This window comes from Typopeltis vanoorti, chromosome 1, assembly GCF_054136105.1.
Source record: "Typopeltis vanoorti isolate ZY-2024b chromosome 1, IOZ_Tvanoo_1.0, whole genome shotgun sequence".
NCBI lineage: Eukaryota > Metazoa > Arthropoda > Arachnida > Uropygi > Thelyphonidae > Typopeltis > Typopeltis vanoorti.
This window is the reverse complement of record NC_143549.1, coordinates 77,764,911-77,777,671: the sequence shown is the minus strand read 5'-3', so window position 1 is coordinate 77,777,671 and position 12,761 is coordinate 77,764,911. Positions and strand designations below refer to the sequence as shown.

General features: G+C 35.3%; 1 protein-coding gene across 1 annotated transcript in view; it reads left to right on the top strand.

Annotated features, from left to right (window-relative positions):
- The first annotated feature begins 3,985 nt into the window (after positions 1 to 3,985).
- LOC150110114 (monoglyceride lipase-like) overlaps positions 3,986 to 12,761 on the top strand; it is a 56,784-nt gene continuing 48,008 nt past the window's right edge. The window contains exon 1 of the mRNA XM_090391521.1: positions 3,986 to 4,255. Coding sequence (XP_090247647.1) covers positions 4,140 to 4,255 — 116 coding nt within the window. The 5' untranslated portion in view covers positions 3,986 to 4,139. The remainder of the gene's footprint in view (positions 4,256 to 12,761) is intronic.

Genomic DNA, 12,761 nt, shown 5'->3' with positions numbered 1-12,761 from the left:
TCAGATGCATATTCATATGTTAGTTGGTAGGGTTAGCTTTTAATTCCAACCGGATTTCGTTTATTAGCATGGAACGATTGGAACTCCTACTAATAATTCACACTAGCTACATTCTGCTACTGGGGAAAAGAGAAGAATAAAATGATAATGTATTAAATGATAAACATATAATATGTTTTAGTGTTAAAATATTTTTTCTCTATAATTGAACAATTTTATTAGCAATAAAAGATCTGAAATTTTTTTTTTTTCGCTATATAATTCGAAGATTTTTTTTTATTGGAAAAAATATTCGAAAAACAATTCATCCCTGTTTTGATGGAATTTAATGATTGGTACCACTAAATTTTTTAAAAGTCATTTGGACTACTTTAATAGCCAAATTAGACAAAACAAAACAAAATTACGTTCACGCGACATACGAGTACACCAAAACAGCTTTGGGTCAGTTGGGTGAAAATGAATGGTGTCACTCTACGCGACTGCTATTACGAAACCCACCTTTTCACGACTGTCTGCAATCTCCAGCCTTACATTTTTAAATAGGACGACTTACCTGATAAGAAGAAACTTTTATTCTGAAAAGCAGTCAGCTAATGTAGTGCAATACCAAGGCAATTCCATCCGTGGATAGTTCGTGAATGCATCAAACCTACCATTACAGATTTATTTTATTTTATTATTATTTTTAGAGCCTCCGTAGTTCAGTCGGAACATACGGTGCATTCCGCCCATAGACGAAGCTCTTTGATCGGAAAGACCTGGGTTCGATTCCAGTCAGTGACGTGAGGAACCTTTATCGACGAACCTCGTCGAAAGAGGAACCTCTTTCGACGAAAACTGAGTTAGCCGGTCTCATACGGAGGTACGGAGTTTTTTCAACCGGAAGCTCAGGTTTTTCGTCCCCCAGAACACGCAAACTGGCCCCGTGAACACACGCCTCTGCAGACATAGGACACACACCTGGAGCCATAGGGCTAACCACTTTATCCTCGGGACGGTATGGTTTGGAAGGGCTAAGGACAGCTCCGTAACATTCCATTAGGCCTAACACGTAAAAAAGAAGAAGATTATTATTTTTACGACAAACTTTTGCTATCTTAAGCTCGGAAACAAAGTGGGACAAGCATAAACTAGCCACTGCAAATGTTGCATGATATAATACTTGAAGTTTTCAGGATCAGAGATAGCTTGCGATCTCGAATACTTTTCAAGTCACCGTCAACAAATTAACGAGCAGTTAAAGAGATAAAAACATGAATTAATTAATTAACAGAGACAGCACAGACCGTCTCTATCACCAGACAGGTGAACTTCGTATTCGCTTTCGATTATCAGTCCTGTTTTTTGTGGAGGGAAACACTCGCTGACCGTTTCGAATAAACGGTTCAAATCGGATTGGAGAAGCTTACAATAAAAGTCGATAAACGTGCATTTTATTTATTTATTTATTTTTCGCTTCTTCCGTGTTGTCATTCTTCTAAAGAAAATATCTTTCACACACCCACATTGTAAAATTCCATTTTTATTTTTTGGTTATGTTTTTCGTTCAACTCGTCAAATTACTTATTAAATCAACTATTACTGTTACTTAGCTAGGGAATGAAATTGACTATTAACTCATTTTTAACTATTTTAACAAGCTAAATAAGTATTAAGTACTAACTATTAAATAAAAATTAACTATTACTATTATTCTTTTATCCTATATACTGTCTAATAAATTATAATAAAAACATGGATTTAAAAATATAATTGCTTTCCTGAAACCGATGTAAATTAGTTTCCTTTTCTTTCTTTTTTTTGCTAAATTACTGACGTACGGCTGGTTGAAGATCTCCTTACAACCAAAAATTGACCGTGGAAGTAAGAAAAGGCAGAAACCTTCTGTGTTGTTTACGCTGTAATGTCGAGGAGCTGAACTTGCCCCACAGCCATTCGCTTTCCCACCGTCTGAAACGACCTTCACCGATGCTGATATTTTGTCCTGCACCACTGAGCATACCATTAAGGGTGACAAATATGTTGCGCGTTCACGAGGAACCTGGATGGGAGATTCAGCATTGCAGGCCAACGAGGTCCTCCTAAAGTTACTTGTTTAGCCTTTAATGTCTCCGGTTATATGAAAGTAAGGATATCCTCAAGGTTTACACTTTGTTACGCGTGCTTAAACCAAGCTGGATTTAATATTGACCTTCCTCTCCCTTTAAATATTATATAAAAATAATTTCTAATTAATATTTGTTTTAGTTAAATGTGGGCCTAGTTGCCAGAGTGGATAGCGTACACATTCATTAACCAAAAGGCTGTTGGTTCGAAGTCCACAGTTATGGATGGTAACGGACGATTCGCGTCTTCCGGTTTGAGATTACCGCTCTGTGCCAAGCCTACTTTTGTGGGCGGAGCTCATTTAAAATAAATAAATTAATTAATTAAGTTTTGGTTTCTAGAATCCCGTAATAGAAACCAAACATGGACACTGATCGTATTGGCTTAACTGTGGTTAAGCCAATTTAGGGAAAAGAACACATTTAGGGGAAATTAGGGGAAAAGAACACATTTAGGGGAAATTAGGGGAAAAGTACAACACAGTTTAGGAATCTCGTTTAACTAGTAAACTAAAATATCATTGCAACCAGTTCAAACATTATTTATACACTCTTATTTTTGCCGGTTGGTTACCACTTCCGTTATGAAACGAAGTATTACGTAAAAGAAAGACAACAGAAAACTGAAATTGCATTCTGAGTATTTGGGATAATGTATTTTATTCATCTTATTTCTTTTTAATTCAAATCACTTTTTATTATAATGTTGTATTGCCTAATAAGTATGCATAATAAAGATTTAGGTAGGAAATATTCATTACCTCTTGAAAAATGAAACTCGAAGTTTGTCTAAATGGGGCAATTACCTGTAGGCTGGGTAAGTGGTTTTGCCTTAAGTTAGCGGTGATACGTAAACGAGTGCCATGACGGCAGTATTCAGATAAGATCTGTGTGAAGACGGGGGGGGGTTAAATAATTAATTGCTAAGTCCATAAATTAATGATTTTTAGTAAAAAAAAGAAGTAAGCGATATGAATTTTATGCTAAGAGGACATTAGACATGCAATACGGAGAACATTTCAAATATTTAACCTAAATAATAAAATTCGAATACAGTATTTTGAAAATCAGGATCGGCTCTAAGGGAGAAACAGAAACCGCCTTATAAACAGGAGATAGCAACAGACAAAAATAACTTTCTAAATTTTGAAAAGTAAAAATAAAAAGCACACTGGGATCCTGAAAAATATGCCAAAATATAAGCTTCATATATTGGTTTATACTAAAGGATGCTGATATGCTGTTAGTATAAACAGCTTACTTTAAAAAATGCATTAAGAATGACATCCAAAAATAATTTTGGCTTCAATTTCTTTGTGATTTACGTTTTTCATTTACGATTAATCTGTTTGCATACTAATATGCTTATAATAGGCGAGTTCTATATTGTAATCGCAAAATAAACCAAGCATATTTTTTTGAACTCTTGCAATATTGATGAAGTTCTTAATCAGTTCATTACTTGCATTAATTTGAAGTTAATATAATCATGTTGCAAATTATGTTCTTGTTACACCTCCCTAGCGCTGAATGCGTACGAAGTAGGTCGTCTGCTGTCGAATACAAACTTCTGCTATCATTCTGCTGTCAGTTCAACATCACCAAAGTTGCACATTTCATCGTCTGCCCGGATCACTCAGTGAAAACGTCAACCCAGCAAAGCTCGATGCCGTTGCCAAGCGACATAGGTGCGCGTTCCGGGCCAAATCGTCACTTCCGCTCCTGGGATGAGAGTGTGCGTTGTTCTGCGTCCTTCAAAGTATCTGTTGACACCACGTGACACCGGAGTAGGAATTTATTTAGACGCGCGTTCGCACGGACTGTGTCGTTCACCACGTGTTACTATGTTCAGGAGCGTCTCTCGTAGTTTGTGAGCACGTTTTCGAAATCCCCCCTTTGTACCTTTTTTTCCCCCTCCCTTTGCTGCATTTCCCCCTTGCCAACTTACCTGACGACTCCTGGTGTTCTGAGGAGCCCGTGCTCTTCAATTCCACAAGTATCGATCCATCACAGGAATCAAAGGAAAGAGTCATGGGTTCTTATGGAACGCAGTTACCATCTGAATCCTGTTGTTCATCGTCGTCACACTTCGTAAATGAGAATGGCTGCAAAATTGCCTGTAGATATTGGAAACCTGGAAATCCCAGGTAAGTCAATTTGTGTAGAAATGGGCGAATAGATCCGTCTATTATCTCTCTCTCTTAAGATTTGTAATATTCTTATCAAATTAACCTTTCTAAAAGCAATGCTCACATAAATAAGCTAATAAAAAAAACAATAATAACTTGGAGGCATAAATATTTTCGTAAAGTGAAATTATACTGCCCAGAAGCACTTCGAAGGCACAAGTGATCTGTCACCTTTTTTACTGCGTTCTCCCCACTGCGTTGCAGTACGGTTACCTGAACTGCCCGAGGTTAACCTAACTGGCTACTTTGACCAGTGCTGTGCCTCTTTAAGTAGCTTTGGTATTCTAGTCAAGTATTTTACGTTCTAGTGCCCTATTCAGGAATTTATTTTTAACAGAAAAAAAAAAAACATTAAAAAGCTCTGAATGGTTCAATGTAAAGTATAAACATCACTAAAATGCACTCATATTAAGCTACAATGAACAAATGAATATATAATATGTATTATAATGTAACATTACAATGTTTACAATTATGTCAATTTGTCTGACGTAATTATGACGTAACTAAGCAGAAATTGGGCTTTATAATTGCATTACATATGGATTTTATTTGTTGAATTTTATTCATTTATGGTTTTAAACTTTCCAGTTATCTCATTTAAAAACAAATATTCTTAGAAATCTAAAGAAAAAGAAAAATATATAGTATGATGTTTTTTTTGTTTTTTTCCCCCCCCACAAAATGACGAAATTCTCAGTTTGCTGCAATAATCAGAGTATGACAAAGATAAATTTGGGTCACCGTGTTCAGGTGAATGTCGAACACCTGGAGACACTTGATAATATCGTGCTTTTAGTAAATGATCTCTTTTGCATGAGAAAAACGAAGCAAAAGCAAACAAAAATTGAAAGACATAGTCTTCATTATGTAGGATGTAGCAAAGAGATTTTAGGTTGTAATTGTAGAAAAGATGAATGCTGAACGAGTGCTCTTGTGTGGAAGAACGAGAGAAAAAAAAAGTGAAACTTCAAAAGAAAGAAGAGAAGAATACTATATATCTGTGAATTTCCAAGAATTTTTTTTTTAACTATAGTATATTCATGCCGTGGGTGGCTTAAGAATTTTTTAAAATTAATTTATATATATATATATATATATATATATATATATATTGTATCTTTATTTATTTTTAAATGGAAAATCCTACTCTAGAGACCAAACATGAAAATTTTTTCAAACCGCTTCAGGAGAGTGGATATTTTTTAAACCCTTTACCATGTATGTACCAACGAATATTGTAATACGATTTTTTTTTCAAAAAAAAGTACGCATTTCTAGAAGAAAAAAAAATCTTCAATTGTTCTTATATGTTGATCCCTTCAAAATACCAGATATTGAAACGTAATAAGATTTCCTTCTTAAGAAATATATACCTAATCTTTCTTGGCATAAATCACACATGACGCATCTCCTTGGTATATGTAAAATGACTCCATTATTTTACATTGGTATCAGATTACATGCTTATAAACTCCCTTATAACTACAGTTAAATAATTCTAGAAGAATTCTTGTTTAACTTAACAGCAAATAAATAAATAATGATTAAGAGATTAAATAATCTAATCTAATCTGTTTCCATTTTACTTTCAATTACCTCATCTTTAATGCATTCGTCTAGCAGCTTGCTAGAGTGTTAATCAATTCATGAACTATGTGGAGGATAAACCTCAACGCATGAAAGAATGCAATAACGTCAATCGTAAACTAAGCAATTACAATTTTAAGCACGTCACTGTAAAATTTTAATTTTTTGGTTTACGATTGAATTCACCTAAGTCATAAAGAGTTTTCCGGGATGTTATAGTTGTGAATACATTACATGATTTGAAAACTTGTGCTTTGGAATATAAATGGATTCCAGAACAGGGGAATAGTTGTTGCCGATGTAAGCGAAAAGTATAAGATTAAAAAAAAAAAAAAGGTACTTAGTGAACACGTTAACCACACGATTTTGTGGTCCATACAGAGTCTGGCAAGATCGATGTGCTGTAGTTCAGTCGGTTTCAACGGATGCTCTTGGATTGGAAATGCTGAGTTCGAGTCCAGTCTAGAATGCGAACTTTTTTCAGGGTTATCCAAGGGGTTTTGTTATTGTCACGACTCTGTACGTGCATTTCATAAAATGCATAAACATCTACATGGATTTAACAACTCCGCATGATCTAGCGCGGAATTGTTAATTGCTATGATAATGATTGACGTCACTGTACAAGAACTAACGCGTCGTTTTACGATTGTCCATAATTATTTGCACTCGTCTTTAAAAGCGAAGCTTTTATCTTTGCTTTTAACGTAAAAATATTATTTCTCTTTTTAATAGTGTATTTTGATAATAGTCTAATAGCAGTGTGACGGATGTGACGCAATATCACCATGTTTCCATAGTAATAGTAAGTTCTAGCGTCTGAATAACTGTTTCTAGCTGGGTGATAGCATTTTCGCCACTACCGAGTATTCTGCTTATTTACTAACTTACACCAAAATATGCGTATACTGCGGTTGTGAGGCGGGCGCATTAGAAGAGGGGAAATTCGAAACATACACGGACCGTGGATACAATGAATTTAATTATTTTGAAATAAATAAATAAATAAATAAAATAAAAGAACGAAATAAGTAAGCACAAATAAGTTAGCGCGCTATTCCGACGCACTTGTTCCAAAATACTATTTGTATTTCTCATTTCTTTAAAAAAAGTTTAGAACCACTGGCGTGCGAGTTATCTGCAGTCCAATCCAATTCACCGGCATTAGATTTGGAAAACGTAACGGAAATTCCACTGGTCTGCGTCGTCCAAGGTTTCAGATAAACATCACACTTATCGCATTTTACATATCCTTTGGTGATGTTGGAGTCGATGATGATTGGAGTCATGATGGATTCCTTGATTTATGCTGCTTTCACTATGCCCTGGCCCTACCGTCAATGGGAAACAACTAGGATAGAGATCCGTCGCACTAGACAACCTCTTTCTATATTATCGATAATTAAAATAACAAGTAGGAGGAACTCTTTTAGCCCTAATTACTTTTCGTAACCGGTAGAGAGAGCTAGACTCACCGCGTAGTGAGTTAAATGAGCTCAAGGGATGATTTTAGCGTTTAAAATCAGTTTCTTGGACGGAAAAAAATATTCGTGTGTGCCATACATCAACTAACTAGATAACCAACTAGGAAAAAAAAAAGGCCTACAATGTCTTTCTTCTGACAGTCTAGCATTATGGAATTAGAAACGATTCCACAAAGCTACACAACAAAGGTGGATTTATTGATAAACTTCACGAAATTCACTGGTGGACAAAGTGTAAGCGTTTCGCTACCTTACGCTACCCATGCATCTTGTAAGACAAGAATCAACTGCCATGTTATACGAGGGACGTCCAGAAAGTAAGTTCCGATGGGCTGTCAGAGAAACAAAAATATACGTATACCTTCGTCGTAGAAGGTTGCCGCCTGTGATGCACACTACGTTGACTGTTTCTTTGACCTCGTCGTCGTCTTGGAACACCGACCAACAAGGAACGATTTTAGATGTTTGAACAGGCGAAAGTCGCTTGGCGCGACGTCATTACTCTATGTGGGATGATGGAATTGTTCTCACCCGAAGGTGGCGAGAAGTTTTAACCCATCTTCGAACGATTGAATCACTCACTGCGTGTTCTCCATAAACCTCAATAATTTGCCGATGAATTTCAGCTGCTTTAACGATCCTCGCATTCAAGAAACGGATAAGTGACCTAATTTCACATGCGGCGGGCGATTCGATTTTCTTAGACATTATAAACACGTACCAAAAAGCGTACGCACTACGAGAATGTCTGAAAATGATACCGACGCCTTGCTAAGGAATCAACAAACTCAGCACGCATGCGCACCATTGTGATCGCAGTGCTTCAGTGAAAATATTTAAAACCGGGACTTACTTTCTGGACGTTCATCGTAAATCGAATTCTAACACACGTTCCTATGCGATGGAAAATATAATTGTCTGATTAAACCACAAGTTACTTTTACCCGCTGTCCAGTTTTCACCTCTCTTCACTGATGGAGTATTATATTAGTCTAAGTCACTGTTTCTCAACGTGGGACAATTTGAATATTTTGGGGGGCAATTAGAAAATGTACACGTGCATATTTATATTATACTTTTTCAGAACTTGCTGACTATTATGCTAGGGGGGGGCATCAAAATCTTTGATACGTTGAGGTGGGGCATGATCCAAAAAACGTTGAGAAACACTGGTCTAAGTACACACAGTTTGTCTCTTTACATACATCTGCAACTCCACGCACTTTTGCCTGTAATAACTCTTCCTGTTTTCCTGCTGCGTTTCTCAAGCTTTAGGATTCATTTAACGCTTGCCTAACCTATTCAAAAGGCCACTCACTACCATTTCTTTACGATATATAATTGAACATATAACTTATTTTGCATATATGCTTTGCATTTCTTAGTTGACACAGACTAAACAATGATCGTTCTACATTGAACAAACACATTTCTTATTGGAGATTTTTTTCGTGATGAAAATCACTTCCGATCCATCTTTCTGTGCCCCCCCCCCCACTCTCCCGCCTCTCATCTTCGGAATCCCTAAAAAGCAGAGGTATATCTTTCAAATGAAACATTCAAGGTCAGATCACTGTTAATGTTACGCCAGTCTTAATAAGAATCTTGCTATCACTCACTTCAGCAACGCAGGGAATAACAAATTCTGTAAAAAGATATCGGAATACGAAATAGGATCCTCACAAGCCTTATGGGCTGCTAGATAACTTAAAACCAGTGTGAAAGGACATCTAGATTGTAGTTCCAATAACGAAAGCCTACGAGGGTAATCAAAGAATTCAAAGCAATTTATTATTTATTTTTAAATTAAATCTAGAACGATAAAATGCATCAATATAGCATTAATTTTCATATACGCTTGCTTTTATAAACGCGAACTGTTTAATGCTCTCTGAGAAAAATTTAGACAAATATGTACGCGTTTTTGAATTCACATCATGTGCATTTTTCGAGGACCAAATTGATGATAATCACTTGAGATAACATCCCGATTATAAAAGAATTGAAGTTCTTGAATGTTTTTTCAATGGCTGCATCGTTGCTGTTGTGGTTGATCGAGTGGAGATTTTTTCTTATCCGCTTTCCAATCAATGCCGAAGGTTCGAATCTTGCCGCAAGAATGGGTGTTTGTTTATGGTAAGAGATGAACTTCGTGGCTCTTGAACTGGTTTGAAAAAGAGCGTAAATGTTTTGTGATCTAGATCGGTTTTTTCCGATTTATTTAATCGTTATCGCATCCACGGTGTTAACGGCTTCACCACCTGCAACCTATCATGGATGGGATTCGCATTAAAAAACGAACAAACCTCTTTTCTGAGTTTGTGCCAATCAGAAGGGTTTTCAACTTCTTTTTTTTTTATTCGTACACTTTTCCGCATACTCTGCCAACATTCTTCCGTAAATCTTCAAGTAGGATTACTCCTTCTGAACTACAAAATCCGTTGTTCAATAATAATGCATCTCGAAAGAAGGCTGAACTGTTTACCCTGAGATTATACAAGCCACAACAAATTCCTTTCAACTGGGAAAATACGTTTAGACTTGTTTATTTATACAGTTATTATGCTCCCATCATAGAAAGCATGTTAATGATATTCTTTGTTATTTTAACGCACAATTTGCAGGCCTGGCTGATTGAGTGGGTAATGCATCGGTCCAACTAGCAGACTGTGGTTTCAAATTCCAGAAATGTATGGGAAGTATGAAATGACTTCGAAAAGTTCTTTGTTTAGTCGCTAGATGACAGTTTCCAAATTATCTAACCTTCAGCTCACCTATGGTAGTAATTAATTAAGCTTACTACGGATTTACCACTAAAAACACACGTACTAATCACCGTAATGACTATTTAATTCGTAAATATTTCATCCCAAGTATCTTGGGACATCATCAGTACAGTAGTTCAAACAATACTAGGCATAACATACAGTTAGGGCGCATGATTACAATAGAATCTCGATATGCGTGCAATAACGTGTTATATTTATGAATTAAATAGTCATTGCTGTGGTTAGTACGTGTGTTTTTTAGTGATGAATTCACCACAGGTTTCGCTATACATAAAAAAAAAATTAATACGGATTTTACTTCCGTAATTTGTAATTCACTCATTTTCATTAAAGTTTCCTGTTTCTGTTCTATTTGTTTAAATTTGAAAATGCCCTTGACACTTAGGGCGAAAATTGTATGCTAATAAAAATTATGTAAGTAAAATCTATTAAGTGTAATTAATTATCATGGCTTACGTTCCTGTTCGTCTCACGTTACGATACTAGTACCAATGTGCTGTGGGCTAATTTGCATTTCTTAGGTAGAATTCTTTTTTTTTTTTTAATTTTTTTTTTAAATTCTTATATTTGCATCGAATCGAATAAGGCTTAGTTTATGGAGTTTAGGTTTCTTATTTCCGTATTTGACTTACTTACTGTTTATTGAACGGTATAAATAACGACGTATTAAACGCCATGATGACCTGCATGACACTCGTATTCCATCTGCACAAGCATATTCATGAGATGAAATAATTAAAGACTCTATATACCATTTAATATATTCAATCCGTGTTGGACGTGAGAAATTGGAGGTCAACGCATTTCCGAACAGTTTCTTAAGTCGTTGTTGCAATCAATGATGATAAAGCTTATTTTCATTTCCAGGTCACCAGCTTTTCTTAAGACGTCTGGAAATACAAAGTAATGGCACAAATAGATACAGAGAATACTCATAGAAGAGGCTCATTACAAGGAAATGAGAGGCAGAAGATTTTCGAATAATAACGAAGTGTTATTGAATCCTTATCGGTATTTAATGATCAAGGATTGTCGAAAGAGCGTCGAAGATACTTTTAAGTCCTTCTGAGGCAGCAGCAGCAGCAGCGAAAGCAGAGTAATTTGAAGAAGACTTTTAACATACCAATGAACGATCGTTTCTATGGTTACTATTGACAACGAAATATCGAAAATTATATCGAAGAGCGTGAACTACTTATTAGAATCCGTTCGAAAAAGAAGAGTTGTAACTAATGAAAAGTGTAATGACATGCGATGTTTCGTTATGCAATGTCTGAAGTAGACATCGGTAAACAGGGGAAAAATCGATGAAAGAGAAATTAGCGATCAATAAAACACCATTTTGGGCATTAGCCGAGTCTTGGCTCTTTAGACGGACGTGAAAATGAACATAAAAATGTCGCAGCACATCACAGGAGTGTTTTTCCAGACTTTGGGCTTTCCCCCCCCTCCCACTTAAGGAGGGGGAAGCCTACAGGGGGGGGGGAAGAAGCCCAGCTTTACGTACAGTGGATTGTTCAACATACTGTACCGTACCTCTGAAATTTATTCAGAGGTACGGAGATACGGTATATCAGAATGTTTAATTTAAGATTATTTAAATTAAACATATATGCTAAGCTAAAAATTTCCTTTGCCGCAGATATACAAGTGTTTGCAAAAAAAAAAAAAAAAGAGAAAAAAAAAAGAAAGAAATAAAATAAAATAAATAAATAAAAATGCGTGTTGTAAACTTTGATGAAGTTTATATACACTAAAAGTAGTATGAAAATCACTAATATATATATATATATATATATATATTTATTTATTTATTTATATATATAAATTTAATTATATATATATATAGATAATATATTATATATATATATATATATATATATATATATATATATATATATATATATATATATATATATATATATATATATATATATATATATATATATAATAGATGAAGAACAAGCTGGATTCAGGCCAAATAGAGGCTGTCAGGATCAGATCTTCACTTTACGACAAATAGTCGAGAAAGCATGGGAATATAACAAAGATCTGTATTTAAGTTTTGTCGATTTGGAAAAGGCATATGACAAGGTGCCAAGAGAGAAGCTATTCAATACGCTGCAGTTATATGGTGTCACTGGGGCATTATATCAAGCAATACTTAGTCTTTATTTGAGTTGTGAGTCAGCAGTTAGAATTGAAGGAAGTACAGGAAGGTGGTTTAATGTTAAATCTGGTGTGAGACAAGGATGTACATTATCCCCTCTGTTATTCATTATCTATATGGATCACATTATGAAGGAATGTGGTATTAAACCTGATATCAAAATTGGAGATGTTAATGTCAGCTCTTTGCTTTATGCGGATGATGTTATACTTCTAAATAAATCCGCTACAAGTCTGCAAGATTCTCTGACTAAATTGAATAGCTGTTGTAATAGATATGGTATGAAGGTCAGCAATAAAAAGACAAAGACAATGAAAATAGGCAGAATCATTGAAAATGTCAACTGTGTTGTGAATGGAAAACCTGTGGAACAAGTAAAACATTTCAGCTACTTAGGCACAATTTTTACTGAAGATGGTAAACTAAATATA